This window comes from Halichoeres trimaculatus, unplaced genomic scaffold, assembly GCF_033239565.1.
Source record: "Halichoeres trimaculatus isolate MK-OKI-2021-1 unplaced genomic scaffold, fHalTri1.1 fHalTri1_scaffold_4, whole genome shotgun sequence".
Taxonomy (NCBI): Eukaryota; Metazoa; Chordata; class Actinopteri; order Labriformes; family Labridae; genus Halichoeres; species Halichoeres trimaculatus.
In genome coordinates, this window is record NW_027437182.1 from 38133915 (window position 1) to 38150911 (window position 16997).

The 16997-nt window shown below is 44.8% G+C and overlaps 1 protein-coding gene across 6 annotated transcripts in view; it reads left to right on the forward strand.

Annotated features, from left to right (window-relative positions):
* dab1a (DAB adaptor protein 1a) overlaps positions 1-16997 on the forward strand; it is a 381277-nt gene that overhangs the window by 305110 nt on the left and 59170 nt on the right. For all 6 annotated transcript variants that reach the window (XM_074668250.1, XM_074668251.1, XM_074668253.1 and 3 more), the window contains one exon: positions 13334-13605. In XM_074668250.1, coding sequence (XP_074524351.1) covers positions 13536-13605 — 70 coding nt within the window. In that variant the 5' untranslated portion in view covers positions 13334-13535. The remainder of the gene's footprint in view (positions 1-13333; positions 13606-16997) is intronic.

The window sequence follows — 16997 nt, forward strand, 5'->3', positions numbered from 1 at the left end:
TAGTTTTGGTGCAGAAAATCTTCTGGCTGTGCTTCTCTATTTATCTCTGACTGCCTTAGAGATCAAGGCAGTGGCGTCGTTAGGCCTAATTTGAGGGGCTGAAGCCCCCCTAAATGATTTGAGGTGATTTCAACATACTACTCACACCCTCTGTGGTTTTCGCGGGAGATGTGAAATCGCGAACGAGTTGAGTCTTCTGTATAGCTTTTTCAAATGAATGGTGAGAACCAATTGACAGTCGAGAGTGAGCTGTTCGTTCTGAAACGTGCAGGCAATTTGTATTCAGTAATGGCCTGCAAACAAAGGGCTGACACAGAGCAGCGAATCAGTTATTTTTGTTCACTGAAAAGCGCTGTTCAAAAGAGTCGACTCGTTTGAGAACGTCCCATCTCTCGCGAAAACCATCGCGGTACTAGGACAACAAAAGTTACGAAACAAAGCCTCTTTTTAGTAGTGGAAGGAGATAACACTTTGATAGTAGAAGCTAGCTTAACTAATGAGGTAAAAACGACTCACAAAGGACACACAAGACCGTTTGGAGGGCTGAAGAGTTTATCTGATGAGGCAGAGACAGGCTAAACTTTCATATTGACTCCCAGCGTTTGAGCTAAGCTAGGGGCGGTGGGCAGGCTTTATCCGTCATTTCTTCCTTGTTACTGGACGGACAGTCAAAAGGATGGAGGCTATCTTCTTGTCATGGACTCAGGAGTAAAGCAAGACACAAGAAGTCTTTGTTTAAGCCATCAATATAGAATGGATATCGGGAAGTTTTTCCAAAAAGTAAGTATTTATCACTGATGGTCGTTAACAATTGACTCCAGCCCCCTGCTAACAGTAGTTTATGATTATTATTATCATTATATTATTGTGATGAATACAACAATAATAATACAGTAACAATAATCACTCCACCATCCTTACTGATCTGTAGGAGTCAGGGCAGAGGAGCACAGGGAATGAGATGACCTCCACTGGAAAGGTGAGTCTAAAGATAGAGTCATTTGTCTGTAGGACACTGAAAATAAATAAAATACAATTTGAATAAGTAATATGGTAAAAATGAGATAGCCTAACTCGGTGGGAAATAATAACAGCTAAAGCAGAGCAGGTCATAAAATTAGAAGTAATACATCTGGTCTAAAAAGGAGAAATAAAACAGGTTACGAGGATTTAAATAAATAAAATAACAACAATAAATTATAATAAATACAATCAGCTAAAAGCCAGACTAAAAAGGTAGGTCTTGAGTTTACTTTTAAAAATATGAACAGTAGGAGCTACCCTCAGGTCTTTAGGTAGGCTGTTCCACAGATGGGGGACACAATAATAGAAAGAGGCTTCCCCAAGTGTTTTAATTCTAACTTCAGGTACCATTAAAGTCGACTACCTGATGACCTGAGAGCCCGACTTGGCTCAAATGATAAAAGCAAATCAGATAAATATAACCATTAAGAGGTTTTTAGACTAATAAAAGAACCTTAAATTCTATTCTAAATCTTTTCTAGTTACTTATGTGCCAAAATTGTATCAATCTGACTTCAAAATACAAAACTATTATTGTGTTGTCTGCAAAAGTCATGGCATTAGCCTCTATGTTGAGCAGTTATTAACTCTATGTGTTGTGTTTCGTTTGTTACACATTTGATCATTTGCATCTCCTGAAGCCCCCCCGTCCCTAAATCCTAGTAATCGAGGTGAACCAAGCTGAACTTGACTTCCTGTTGGACGAGTAGAGGTGACATAAAGGTGTGAGACTGAACTTTGAACTGCAGCTTATATCATCAGCTCTCTGTTGCACTCAGTCACACCTGATTTATCAGGTCCCTCCTCTTTCCTTATAAAGCAGGCTTTCACCCTGTCAAGTCCTCCATTGCATCCCTCTCTTTCATTCTTCACCTCTCCTTTCCTCATCTGCTCCTCTCTTCCTCTCTTTGTTGCTCAGAAAGTTGGAGTTTGGTTAACACTTTCCTGACTTGCAGATCTTAAAACGGTATGTCTGAATGTTTCTTGCCTTTACATTTTGTTGTTGACGTTTTAAGATTGTCTGCTCCGTATTTCCTTCTGTTAGTATGCTGGCTGTGTTGCTGCATTTAAGTGACTAAATTAAACTATCAGCATATGACTGTATGTAACTTTAATGCAGTTTGATGTAGAATTTCAGCCCAGATCGAGGAGTTTTACATGAGATAACCTTTGGCTCTTACAGTCCTGGTTATTCATCAACGGATCAGAGGAGGCGGGCTGATAAGAGCTGCCTCTCATGTCAGGACACGAGGGCTGCTTCAAAAACTTCTTGCCTGACTAAAAGTCATAAAACCAGATTAATCTCAAAGTTCATTAGATTTATTCAGACGTATAGCTTTTCTTGGGATTATAAAAATCTGTTATATGAGGGCTGTGTTTTCTGAATGTCCCTTTGCACTGTGCTCCTGGACTAAGCGACACTGTGTATAAACAGTCAACTGTTTGAGTGGATGTGTAAAACTTAGAGCTGAACACTTTGTACACAGAGAATAACATCCAAAAGATTATAAGTAAGTTTAGCGCTAAGTCCTTGTGTTTTTCTGGGCTCAGCGAGGACTCTGGGGCCCAGTTAGCATTAGCATGGCTGGTAGCTCGGTTGACTGCTGTTCTATTTATTTATTTATATATTTATTTGTTATTTTTTGCTGATTCATTCCCTAGTTTATTAATTAGCATGCCTAAAGGTGTCTTATTTGGATATTCTGAAATAGCTTTGGGCTGGCTCTTAACTTCTTCTGGAGTCCTCATTTGAAAGGACTCAGGTAGCTGTAACCTAGCTTATAAATGTAATGTAACATGCCCAGGAGGTAGATAGATAGATAACTTTATTGTTCCAATTGGGAAATTCGTTTTCACAGCCTGCCAAACAAGAAAGACATATACAAGAAAAAAAGAAAAGAAAAACAAAAAAACAAAAAAAAACATACAGTTAAGGAAACAGATACTACATGTAAAATATTGTGAAAACTATAGAAAACCATAGAGCACGCATTTTTCATTACAACCCATTGGTCAGTGGGTTGTCTTGTTCAGGATGGAGATGGCAGATGGTACAAAGCTCTTGTTAAAGCGAGCCCTTCTTCATTTCTGTGATCTGTACCAGAGGGCAGAAGTTGAAAGTGAATGTCAAGGGGGTGCTCTATGTCCATGGCTATTGTTTATACCGAGGCGTGCTAATGCTCTTTCATTAAGTTCTGAGATGCTGGGTGTGGGGGTGTGAATTATTTTTGAAGCTATGTGTGTGATTTTATTGAGCTTACTTTTGTTGGAGACAGACAGCATAATACAGAGAGCAGGAGAACAGTACATCAGGATGGGCTGGATGAAGCTCTTGTACAGTAATAACAGAAGATGAGGAGTAACAGAGAGTGCACTGAGTGTGCGAATAGCATGTAGCTTCTGCTGTGAGCGTTTATGGATGTCAGTGATGTGGGTGGTCAAAGGATAAGTTATTGTCCAGGGTGAGTGCGAGATATTTGAATTTGCTGACCTGTTCTATTGTGTTACCATTGATGGTGATGGGATTGAGACTGGAGGTGGGTGTATTGAAAACCAGTTCTTTTGTTTTTCCTACGTTGATGTTGAGGTAATTGTCAGTGCACCATTGCGTGAAATGCATAACTGTGTTTTGATTGGCAGTGATGGAGTGGCTGTCATTGAGGAGGGCCAGGATTGCAGTGTCATTTGAACATTTGTAGTATGAGCTGATGGTGAAGGACTGATGCAGTCATTGGTGTACAGTGTGAAAAGGAAGGGACTGAGGACACAGCCCTGGGGGGCTCCTGTGTTGGTTATGGTGGTGACAGATGTATCAGCCCCTATCCTTACAGTTTGTGGTCTGTTGCTCAAGAAGCTGCGAGTGAGATGGATGGTTTGAGGGGTGGTGTTGAGATGTTATAGCTTCCTGATCATCTGATGATGCTGAATTGTGTTGAATGCTGAACTGAGGTCATTGAAAAGAACTGCTGCTGAGTTTCCAGGAGTCTCCAGATGTTGAGAGGGAGTGGAGGAGACATACCACAGCATCCTCCAACCCTCGTTTGGTTTTATAAGCAAAGTGAAAACTTTCCAGATGTGGGCTGACAGCTGGAAGGATGGTACGCAGGATCAGTTTCTCAAAGCATTTGCTAACAATAGGTGTGAGTGCGACTGGTCTGTAGTGGTTGGGTTCTGAGGGACGGTGTTTCTCGGGGAGGGGAATGATGGTTGATGTTTTCCAGAGAGTGGGCCACCATGCCATGCTGTGAGATTCTTGCATGATGGAAAAAAAGATATGGGACAGTTCCATTGAGCAGATTTTAAGCACCTTTGCAGGGATGCCGTCTGGCCCCATGGCCTTGCCTGTCATGCACCTACTCAGCTCCTGTCGGACATCTTCCTCTGTAAAGGGAGGCGATGATGGTGGATCGTTTGGCAGAGCACTGAGTAGCTGATCACACTGGACTGAGTGGTCAGATGTGTCAAACCTTGAAAAAAAGGTATTAAGGGTGTTTGCAAAGGTTTGGGGGTCTGTGACTGTTGAAAAGTCTCCTTTGACTTTTTCTCCAGTAAGTGTTCTTTTGAGTGAAAACCAGTCCTTGTGCTCGAGCATGTTGTGTTTTTCTTTAAGCCTCTGTTTAATCATGGGAGTAATCCAAGGTTTGTAGTTGGGAAATGACCTGTAGGTTATTGTGGGAATGCAGTCACTTATACAAAAGCTAATGTAGTCCGTCACTACTGCAGCTAGATTGGGTTAGCTTCAGTCTTGCGGCTTATACTTAGCTAACTTGTTTGTTAGATTGCTAGTTGATTCAGTTAGTTGGTTGGATGCTAGTTGGCTCTCGCTACACAGCACAGCGGGGTGGGGGGGGGGATAGTCTCTCGCTACCCTTATGCTCGCTACACAGTACAGTGCGCACGCACTGCAATGAGAGGGACTGGGTCACACGACCGTTAGCATGGCCATGGCAGGCAGCCAGACACACAGTGCATGGCGCACAGAGAGAAAAAATGTATGCATCTTGCCTTTACCTCTGAGGCTGGGACAAACAACGTCTCGTACTGGATGCGCCTCTTTTGGCTCAAATACAGGACATCCCGGCTAATACGGGACAGTTGGCAACCCTAACTATTAGCAGCATGGTAGCTGATGTAGTCTGCTAACCTCTGGTTTCCTGATGCTCATTCTTGCTCGAAACTGAAACACCACAGGGAATGTAGTTTCTTCTGGCTACTCTGAACAGATTTCACTTTTAAGCCTGGTTTGTAGCTGTTAGCTTACTTACAAAGTTCAGATACCTTTTCTTTTTTCCAGGTTTCTTCCAAGACTTTGTCTAGCTCATAGCTGCTAACAAGCCAACTACCTAAGCAGAGAGGTGGGGCGCAAAGGGTGGTGAGTTGTAGCTGTAACATATAGTGTTAGCATAAAACAAGAGGTTTGAGGCTGAGGTTTAATGATCACACAGGTGCTGTACCTCAGCTTGACCTGACCCTTTGTGCTGACTGCTGTCAATGAACAACAGGCTATAACATGGGCGGCATACATTACCCACAATGCCTACTACAAATAAGACATGCTCTTGGACTTCAAAGATTCTAGCTCCCGTTCAGAATTTTTCCATCTGACTAAAAGAGTAACAACACAACCACCTCAGTGTCTTTCACAGTGTGTTTGATCATACTTGGACGGATGTGAAGGATAAGAAGCTGGTGTTGGCTGAGTGGAGAAGGTTGAAGTAACGGCTGGGTATCAATCCAAATGTTTTATACCTGCACCAGTACCAATACCATCTCTTTAATACTGCTTCCTGAACATTACTTTATTCAAAACAAGTTTTATAATATCAATTCTAACAAAAAGAAAATTAGATTCTATGATACTCTACAAACCTTGAGAGTTTTTTTCAGTTTTAGTGTTTTTACACTCTTGCAGTTTCCTTACATATGAATAAATCAACAAAAAAATTCAGTGCAAAAGAACAGCTGCAAACAAGTGACAGGTCAATTAATACTGAGTACAATGAAATGTGTTTTATAGCAATATATGAACTGTCTTCTGTTGATTCTTATCCTCTATTTGGTCTGTTAACCCTCCTCCTTAACCTGGGCTTGGGACCGGCAAAAGTGACCCCAAAGAGACAAGCATAAACTTGATTCTTTTGCATGCAGCAGTCACCTGGGGCCTATATCACAAAGCAGGATTAATGTCTTAGCGAGGTAACTTTAGGGTGAACCCTGGTTTATGGATAGCAAAAAGCTGGCTATTTCTTATCAGGATGGATCACCACGGTGACCTACTCTGAACGGCTAACCTGCTCCAAAGCAGAGTAAGTTGGAGGTTGAATCTAATCCCATAAAGTGTCCCCCCCACTGACCAATCAGCTTTTCTGAAAAAATGAACTGTCGTTTGCTTCCAAACACAGAAGACAGAGGCGCACAACTTGTACAACAAGCATTGAGACGCGAAAGGTTGTCGCAGTACCGATCTGAGCCACTGCATCTACCTGATGACGTGCTTTTTGAGAGGTACCAGTTCTCGCAGCCCGGAGTTATCTACCTCTGCAGGGTAGACTACACCGTCTCCAGGAGCAGTGTTATGACCATCCCGCAGGAATTAAAGTAGGAGGGATAATCAGAGCAATCAAACTTCATTTCTATAGCTCCTTTCATACAAATGCAAAATGCTAGAAAAACAAAAAGGATGTAATGCTGTTGTGAAACAGTACAATATTCTTTCATGTTATTCCTACACTTCATACTTTGTGTTTGAAGGATTTCTTTCTTTAAAGGGGAACAGTGTATTTCAGTCCAGCTGATTTGTGAGTTGTTAATTTGGGTCAGACCATTGTGAGGACACCTTGAAGCTCAATTGAAGCATGGTGTTATGAAATGAACCAGACTTACCAGAACTTACCAGAAGCAATGATGTTTTTGTACTGAATCTTTATAAAAACATTATTTTAAATATATTTTTATAATTAATTATTTGCCCCTACCCTTTTTACTCCAGAGGGATTACTTCTGGGGAATGAGATTCTAACTGTAATACACGCGATTCATCTGCACAGTATATTGTTTAATTAGATTCATGAGAGTGATCAGTGTCAGACTGAGCTGTTGATCACTAACTTGTGTATTTACACAGTCTGCTGTGTTGCCTCTCATTTTGCCTGTGATTGGCAGCCACCACGGTGTTCCCTTTTCTACGGGCTCTTTCCTCTTCATATTTAATCATGATCAGACGTTGCTCCTCACAGGGTAAATAGGGCACTCTATCACTTTGTTTCTCTGTGTTTGTTGGACTCCCGATTATGATTGGTCAGCTGCCTCTGAGCCCTCCCTACATACGTGTGTTCACGGCTCTTGATGAGACAAACCTGGGTTGAGTTACCGTGTTGATAACTTGCATCATGCCATGAACTATCCCGATTGCTGCTGTTGGGATTAGTTAACCATGGATAGATGCAAGTTACCCATAGTAAGTTAATAGCACTTAGTGCTACAGGCCCTTGCTCTGGCTGCCTTGGACACTTTGTGAATAACTTTTATCTTACTGAGGGAATACTCTAAGAAAAACCTAACATAGACTGTATAAAACATGGAAGTTGTCTCCCCCGACATCACCCATCTGTTTCTGACATGGAAAATGAAGCACAGGAAGTCAGGAAGTCTGCAAGAACTTTTCCAGACGTTTTCAGGAGTGAGAGAGAGCAGAGGTGGTCTGAATGGTTGTTCATTACTGAGATGGTGAGAGGAGTTGAATGAGTGCAGCCGCTAATCTAACTCTGAGCCTGATGGACAGAACACAATTACCCTGACAGAGGAGGGGAGGGACCCCCTCCCCTCCTCCTCTTCCTCAATATTCTCACTCTTTTCTCTCTCTTTTTTAATTCCTGTCTCCTGGCAGACTTTGCTGTCCATGCAGATGATTTCTGGGCAATAAGCTCCTGTTGGCAGCTTCCTGTTTATCCAAACACACACACACACACACACACACACACACACACACACACACACACACACACACACACACACACACACACACACACACACACACACACACACACACACACACACACACACACCTCTAGTTTAGTTCCTACCTCCTTCCTCTTCTCCTCACTCCTCTCTCCTCCTTCAGACATCTATATCCAGACTCACTTGTGTGTGTGTGTGTGTGTGTGTGTGTGTGTGTGTGTGTGTGTGTGTGTGTGTGTGTGTGTGTGTGTGTGTGTGTGGAGCGAGGCAGCAGTTTGTACAGCTGACACAGACCCTGTTTTATTTTGGAGAATTGAGCTTGTTGCCCCCTCCAGGGAGTGCAGCTTGGATGTGGATCTGTTCCTGAGTCTTTGGAGGAAGGAGCATATGTCTGGAGCCTTAGAGAAGTCTGGAGAGCAGAGCTGCAGCAGATTTTTCATTTTCAGCCTCAGAGTTTCTCGTTTCCTGCTCGTTTTCACCCGCTGACTCGTGGCTGTTTTTGCATGCATGGTTGAATGAGTTCTTCAGCTAAGTGAGACAAGCTCTCAGAGGAGCAATTTAGCCCACAGAACATGAACTCTAAACTCAATTTCCTCTTGACACATTTTGGTTTAAACACTCAATGCAAAACCACTGAAGTACTCCTGTGAATCTCTGTGGCAGCAGAATAAAAGTGGTGATTTTCTGGGTTTAGGCACAGCTAAGGTGTTTAAAGTGGTGCTGTATGAAATACCTGTGTTGGGAGTCTTTGACCTTCAGCAGAAAAAAGGTATGGTTGACCTTTTAGCTGGAGTCTGTCTCTTCATTTGGCCTTTGTTTTGTTCTGTTTGTTCGTTTATTATTCTCTCAAACAAACAAACAAAAAAAGTTTTGGTGCAGAGATGGAAAAGTTCCAGCTGCCCCAGCCTTATAACTCTTGGGGCTCTAATTTCGTAGACCAGGCGCAGGCGCACCTGCCCTGCGCCAGCCTTCGCCGTGCGCACAGGGCGTGACCGGCGCACTTTGCAAGTTTCCTGCATTGCCAAGAGAGGCGCAGTACAGGCGCACATGAGCGCAGAGCTGCGCGTCCACGCCTCCCTCCGCGCAAATGGCAGAGAGGGAGGAGAAAAGCCGCGAGTGTGTTTAACACAGCCGAGCGCTGTTTTCACCAATCAAATGAGCGCCTCTCCTCGCCTTTAAATGCCCTGCGACTGAGGCGCAGCGTCTGATTGGTCTGAATGATCTCCAGCACCACGGAGAGAGTGTTGGTAGCGGAGACGGTCAGAGCCGCTGTGCCTGCAGCAGGTCAATGGACAGCGGGGCGCATCGGAGGACACGACGTGCGTCACCTTGTGGGCCAGCTCCTGGGACAGATTTAATCTGTTCCTTTGTCATCAATAGGAGTACAAAATGAAGAGACAGTTACACAGCTGGCTTATCCATTCAGAATACTTTTGATCCACCTGCACTCCTGGTTTGTCATCGCCAAGCAGAGCCTTTGGTGATATACTGTACACTCTCCCAGTGTTTCCACCTCATCCTCCTTACAATAATGTACTCCATCTTTTTAGATCACGTTAAAAATAAAGACTAAAACAGAGAAATATGAGAAATCACGGGTAAATCCTGAGTGACATACATTTATTTTGTCTGTTTTTTCTTTGTCTTTTCTCTCCCTCTTTTCTTTGAATTAAATGAAATGAGAGAACCAGCTATACTCAGTATCAGATGTTAAGGCTGTTTATTGTTTAATTGTAAGATGTGCGTCAAACTTCCAGCTGCCGTCAGGTTAACTTTCCATTATGACAAACAGCTTTAATCTGACATCAGATGTGACGGGACAGTTAATATAGATATAAATGTATATGCTGGTTCAGACAGTTACATTAAATAGTGATTGCTGTGAATGTTTACTGCATCAAAATGGGTGTAACACTCTGTAAACCTGCCTCTGAGGCTTTGATGACATGTGTGCACATGTGCGCCTGTCACCAAATTACAGCTGCGTGGGGTGCGCTCCGCCTTGCGCCAAGAATAGACCAGGTTGGAGCTGGCGAGCTTTCAGCGCACTTTTTTGGCACGAAATTGTCACTGTGCCAACATGAATCTGCTGACACCTCCCCCTGGTGCGCCGTCAACTCCCCCTGGCGCGCCGTCACACCCATCTCTGCGCAGACGGTCTACCAAATTGTCAAATTGGCAGCGCGCGGCGGTGCGCCGCACGAAATTAGCACTGCGCAGGCTGCGTCAGGCTTGTGCCCCCTGCGCCACGAAATCAGAGCCCTTGGTCTTCGCATTCAGATGAGCGACCTGTCGCTGTCTGGGACCATAGACTGTAAATAAAATGGATGTCATCTTGCTCGGCTCGAAGTGAGGTCGCCAATAAAACTGCTTCCCCTGGTGGCTGGCTGCAGTATAGGTAAAAAAAAATCTGGCTCTCCAGTGAATTCCAGATGGGCTGTGGTCAAACTTTAAAAAATTATTACACCTCGTAGAAATGATTCTCAGGTACGGTTGCTGTGGTGATTCAAAGGTATCATTTGGCTGCCTTGTATTCAAGTCCTCTTGTTTTCTGATAAGTATTGTTTTTATTAATTATTAGAGGTTAAAAATGAGGTTTTACATCACGTTTAACAATGATTGACAGCTGCCGTTCTTGTGCATTTTTATCGCGTATTGTAAAAAATGTAGGGAGGGAGAGTCAATAAGTGATTAGACTTGCGGTAGAAAAAAAAAGTATCATTTTTGTCACCTGGCTCCTCTCAAATTCTCCCAGAATCCCTCTCAGTCTTTACTGCGCAGACTCTGGCTGCACAACTGCTACAATAATGGTGGCTGTGATAGGGGAATTTTGGCTTCAAAACTGTACGATGCTGTTCACTCTATATTCAGTCTATGTCTGAGACTCATGGCACAGCACGGCGCACATGGAGCACATGTTTTCACCACCCAAAATTAAATTACTCAAGGGGCCAGTTTGCTGTGTTTTGCCAACCAAAAAAGCGTTCAAGTTTGTGATTTGGTCGCAAAGCGGGCACTTTAGCGCAGATCTTGGTTCCTACGGGTGCACTTTGGCATGTGTTTTTCAACAATTTGGCCACAAAGGGGTTGAGCGCCCCCATCCAGCTAGAAGACCAAAAACAGGTGGTCTGATGGCTTGGGAGAGTGGGAAAAGTCTTCAAATTAAAGCCTTGTTGATTTCTTTTGCTTAGCCTCTGTGTTGTTTTTGACACCCTCTTTAGAAAAAGGGGAACTCTCCCTTTAAGGTGGCAAGGAGCTTTCTAGAAGGTGTCTGTTAGGGTCCAAGTGAAGGAATAGAAATGCTGCCTTTCTCAACACAAGCTCCAGACGCTGCCTGACAGACTCCAGCACCAGGAGAGGAACAAAGCAGAGATGAGGGGGGACATGATCAGGGCTGGAAAACTCCTTTTCTCTTTCTGTTTTTCTTCCTCAGGCTTTCTCTCTCCCCTGCTCATTTTCTCCCTCACCCACTCTATGTTACCTCACCCCTCCCTGTCTCCCCCTGTTCTTTCCTCTAACCTCTCTCTTCACACTTGCTCCCTCTCCATCCATTTGCAGGAACAGTGCAGCTGATAATGCCTGTAATTGGAGTGACTCACACTTTTCCAGTGTGTTTGGACCTGATAAAGAATATTGTCAGCATTTTGCCGACATGGCCTCGGCTGGCAGAATTAAATGGACCCTGTTCTCTTCTGTCTGCAGCAAATTAAAAGCCTCTCAATTCATCTGTACTCGCCTGCGGCTCAGGGGCCTCCTATTCACGGTGCAGTAACACCATGCAGGAGAGGAGGAGAGGGAGGAAGAGGGGGAGGAGGAGGAGAGATTCCCCCTTCTTTAGAAAGCTGCAGTCTGTAGTTTGTTCAGTCTGCTCTTAGTCTGAGAGGTAGAGACACAGAGGTCAGGGCTGAGAGTCCGAGCAGAGGTTAGGAGCAGCTCAGAAGGTACATTCATTATTTAAAGCAGACTGGCAGCTGTCTCCCCCTCTCTTTTCACCTCAGAAAGCAGTTAGCCTGCCGTCTGCCTGTCAGTGTGTGTGTGTGTGTGTGTGTGTGTGTGTGTGTGTGTGTGTGTGTGTGTGTGTGTCTGTGTCTGTGTCTGTGTGTGTGTGTGTGTGTGTGTGTGTGTGTCTGTGTGTGTGTGTGTGTGTGTGTGTGTGTCTGTGTGTGTGTGTGTGTGTGTGTTTCTCAGGCATTCAGGCGACAAGGCTAGAGTGTGATTCAGATGCTTTTTGGCTACTAAGTTGTGGTTGTTGCTGCCAGTCAACACTTGAGAGTGAAGCAACGGCAGATGGGAGAAGAAAAGACAGAATGTAGAGGCTGGAGGGGCCCTGCAGGGACCGCAGGGACCCAGAGAGGAGTAACAAGTGTGCCGCTCAGCGCGTGAGGTAAAAAGAGAGCAGGGATTAGGGGCTAAGACTGTGAGCATGAATGGCATGTTTTGCAGTGTGTGGGGATTCTCTCATATAATCCAAAAAATGACATTACCACGCACCACGGATGTTACCAATATTATATTGATTTTTGGTTTTGTATCAAAAAAAAAAAAAAAAAAAAAAGGACAGGATTGACCCACATCTAAAATCTCCAGTGCAAGCAGTCCATTTCAGACTCTGCTACAAAGTAGCAAGGAGTGGACGTGATGTTGGCTGTGTTGCAGTATTTTTCATTTAAGTCTGAAAAAAGTTGGTAACGTTAATTAGCATTTTACTGGTTGACAATGTGGCTAATATGCTAGCTTCCATTATTATTTTATTGGTTGACAATGTGGTGAAAATTTAAGCTTCCAGTAGCTTTTCATTGGTTAACAATGTGGCTAAAATGCTATGTTCATTGGCATTTCCAGGGCTCTCAAGTTTTGAATGCAGACTAGAGTGAGTGTGATTGTCCTCTGCTAGCAGAAACGATGACAGATGCTGTTGTAGTGGGCTGAAGTTTCAGGTACACATCATGTCAGCCATTTGAAGTGTGTGTGTTTTGAGTGAATCAGCTCTCAGGGACTGTGAGGTAAGCTCATCCTTGCCGGTTTCTGACCAGGGTTAGGGAGAAATCTTTGCTAATCGTGTTTTTTAGCTGAAACCACGTTCTGATCATGCTTTGGAAACCTGCACTGATATTTTTTGCATGATGCAGCAGGAAGTGTTTAGAACAGATGGGAGTGTTCCTCAGGCTGAGTCCTTGCAGAGGTTTGTTACTGACAGGAAACAGAGATTACAGCAGGTCTCTCATGTCTGTTACCACAGGCAACATATGCTCAAGGCTGCACTGAGGAACCAGCTCATTGTGACACCTGCAGAAGATGGGTGAAGAAAAGCACCATGAGTCCAACTCACCCTCCTCTCTGTCTCTCTCTGCAGCTCTCTGTAGGTGTGTGTGGGATGTCGTGTCTGGGCTGAAGCCCGTCCCTCTCCCATGAGCCTGTGTGCCTACGCACACACCTGGCGCCTCCACTCACACACCCGGCGCCCAAGCTCACACAGCCGGCACTGACGCTGTGTGTGAACCGGACTCTCGGAGCCAAGCGGAGCCCAGCGGAGCCCAGTCCAGCCCAGCCTGAGGATGTCAACGGAGACAGAGCTCCAGCCAGCGGTCAGACCAGGCAGCGTCAGACGAGACTCCAAGAGGAAAGGTAAGGACACCTGATGAGAGGAGGTCACATGATCAGGGACATCAACACAAACTCAAATTATGAGAACGTGTCATAATCAGGAGACAAGCCTGAGCTGACTGTGAATGAGAAAACTCCTCACAGGTTCATCTTCGTGCTAACAGACTTTTCAAAGATGCCGAGCCGCTGACGCCGCGTTGCTCTCTCGCTGCCTCCTCACACACACACGAGAGCAGGCTCCCTCCCCCTCCCCGTTACGCACTCAATAACAAAACAGCATGGCTGGTGCTGCTGCAGGCGGGCCAAGTCAAGCAGTTTTGGTCGAAAATGAAAAAGGTAAAAGTGTTGTTTGGAGGTATTTTGCCTTCGAGGCTAACAAGCTTGGAAAACCGAAGGACACAAATAAGCCAGTATGCAAACACTGCTGCAAGGCGGTGTTGGGCGTGTTATTGTTAGCCGTGAGCCGCAACGAGCGATTAAAGGCTGACGTAACGTTAATGATTACAAACAGGGCTGCCAACTGTCACGCATTCGCCGTGAGACTCACACATTTGGATGGTTTCACCCGCACTCATGCCACGCCTCCGTTTTCTAACGCTCAAATCAGAGGCAGAGGAGCACAGAGGACGCAGAGGTCGTGTTGTATAATATACAAGATACGCAGGTATGCACCCTATACCCACTAGAAACCCCCAATACCATATAACCACTATAAAACATAATTATAGGATGGTTGTGTAACTTAAACTTTCACTTTCCGTGTACGCGCGCTTCTCTTTGTGCCGGCGTGCGTAAAGGCGCAGATAGACACGCATCCCAGCAGACAGTGAGAGATCGTCAGTCACTATGTGTGATTTTATATTTCAAACTGTGTCTTGATAGCTCATGAGCACATTTTAAATGAACACAGAGGGCTCTAATTTCGTGGCGCAGCGCAGGGGGCGCAAGCCTGGCGCAGCCTGCGCAGTGCTAATTTCGTGCGGCGCACCACCGTGCGCTGCCAATTTGACAATTTGGTAGACCGTCTGCGCAGAGATGGGTGTGACGGCGCGCCAGGGGGAGTTGACGGCACACCAGGGGGAGGTGTCAGCAGATTCATGTTGGCACAGAGACAATTTCGTGCCAAAAAAGTGCGCTGAAAGCTCGCCAGCTCCAACCTGGTCTATCCTCAGCGCAAGGCGGAGCGCACCCCACACAGCTGTAATTTGGTGACAGGCACACATGTGCGCACATGTCATCAAAGCCTCAGAGGCAGGTTTACAGAGTGTTACGCACATTTTAATGCAAAAAACAATCACAGCAATCACAATTTAATATAACCGTCTGATATATTATCTGTCCCGTCACATCTGATGTCAGATTAAAGCCGTCAGCTGGAAGATTTATGCACATCTTACAATTAAACAATAAACAGCCTTAACATCTGATACTGTGTATATATCTGGTTCTCTCATTTCATTTAATTCAAAGAAAATAGGGAGAGAAAAGACGAAGAACAAAGAGACGAAATAACTGTATGTCACTCAGGATTTACCCGTGATTTCTCATATTTCTCTGTTTTAGTCTTTATTTTTAACGTGATCTAAAAAGATGGAGTACATTATTGTATGGAGGATGAGGCGGAGACACTGGGAGAGTATACAGTATATCACCAAAGGCTCTGCTTGGCGATGACAAACCAGGAGTGCAGGTGGATCAAAGTATTCTGAATGGATAAGCCAGCTGTGTAACTGTCTCTTCATTTTGTACTCCTATTGATGACAAAGGAACAGATTAAATCTGTCCCGGGAGCTGGCCCACAAGGTGACGCGCGTCGTGTCCTCCGATGCGCCCCGCTGTTCATTGACCTGCTGCAGGCACAACGGCTCTGACCGTCTCCGCTACTAACACTGTTTCTGCGGTCCTGGAGATCAGTCAGACCAATCAGACGCTGCGCCTCGGCTGCAGGGCATTTAAAGGCGAGGAGAGGCGCTCATTTGATTGGTGAAAACAGCACTCGGCTGTGTTAAACCCACTCACGGCTTTTCTCCTCCCTCTCTGCCATTTGCGCGGAGGGAGGCGTGGACGCGCAGCTCTGCGCTGATGTGCGCCTGTACTGCGCCTCTCTTGGCACTGCAGAAAACTTGCAAAGTGCGCTGGTCACGCCCTGTGCGCACGGCGAAGGCCGGCGCAGGGCAGGTGCGCCTGCGCCTGCGCCTGGTCTACGAAATTAGAGCCCAGAGACTTAAAAAGACGAATCAACCTTTTGATGAATCAAAATGCAGCATTGTTCATCAGTCCATCTGAGCTGCTCACTTACTGTTTTCTAAATGATAAATTCATCCTGAGGTTCCCTGGGTCACATGTTGTTCATGATGTGAGCAATCTTTTAAGGATCAAGCTTCAAATACAATCTACTAGTGCAGTGGTTCTCAACCTGTGGCTGGAGGCCCATAAGTGGGTCTCAGGGCTGTTTTTAGTGGACAGTGCATAAATCAGGCAAAAATTTGCTAAAAATATCTTCAGTGTGTGCTCAGGCCTGAAACTTTATTTTTACACAACTGTTTGTTGTGTGTGTGGTACTGTTAATTGTTACATGTTGCAACAGAGGTTATATTTGCATTTTTTGTCATTAAAAATGTTTCTTTTAAATACTGGGTTCTTTTTTATTTATCCTTGTGGTATCGAAAATAGTATCGAGTATCGAATATTTTCCTGAGTATCGGTATCGAGTTGAAAATTTTAGTATCGTGACAACCCTAGTGCAGATGGAAGAGCTTTTCCTCGGTGTCCCCCTGTCTCTGTGTTAGCATCAGGGTGCTAACTTTAGCCGCGGTTTGCCTGTTGTTTTAGCCTGTAATGTTACAGTAAACAAGCTTCGCTGTTTTCTAAACATTGTGCACTCGGGGCTTGTGGCACCGCTCTCAGTGACGCGGAAGAGCGGGGCGGTATCAGCGGTGGCTCATTTACAAAGGCCACGCCCACAAAATCAGAATGTTCTGAACAGAGGGGCTATGAGAGCCTGGAAACAATGCTGCTGTGCTTGATTTATTGGCTTTTTGGACCAAAGCATGTTACTACCATTTCATGAAGACATCAATGATCCATATTAAACTGCAGAAAAGGAGCATAATGTGGGAACTCTTAAGACCACAATGATGATGGCCAGCAAGGGGCACTGTTAGAAAAAAAAAAATGAAAGCTGGACATTGTTGTTAAGGTCATTTTCCAGCTAAAACTGAATAAGAAGTTGGTTTCAGGCTCACACTCACACTCATCTGGAAGCTTCCTGGAAGAAGAGTCTGAAGGCCTGTGAGTTTCCTGGTAGACACACCTGGTTCAGGCTCAGACTTTGGTCTTATCTCTATACAACAAGAAATTCTCTGTGAGCATGTAAAAGCTGCAGGAACCCTTGATATGAGGCTCCTCCTCCT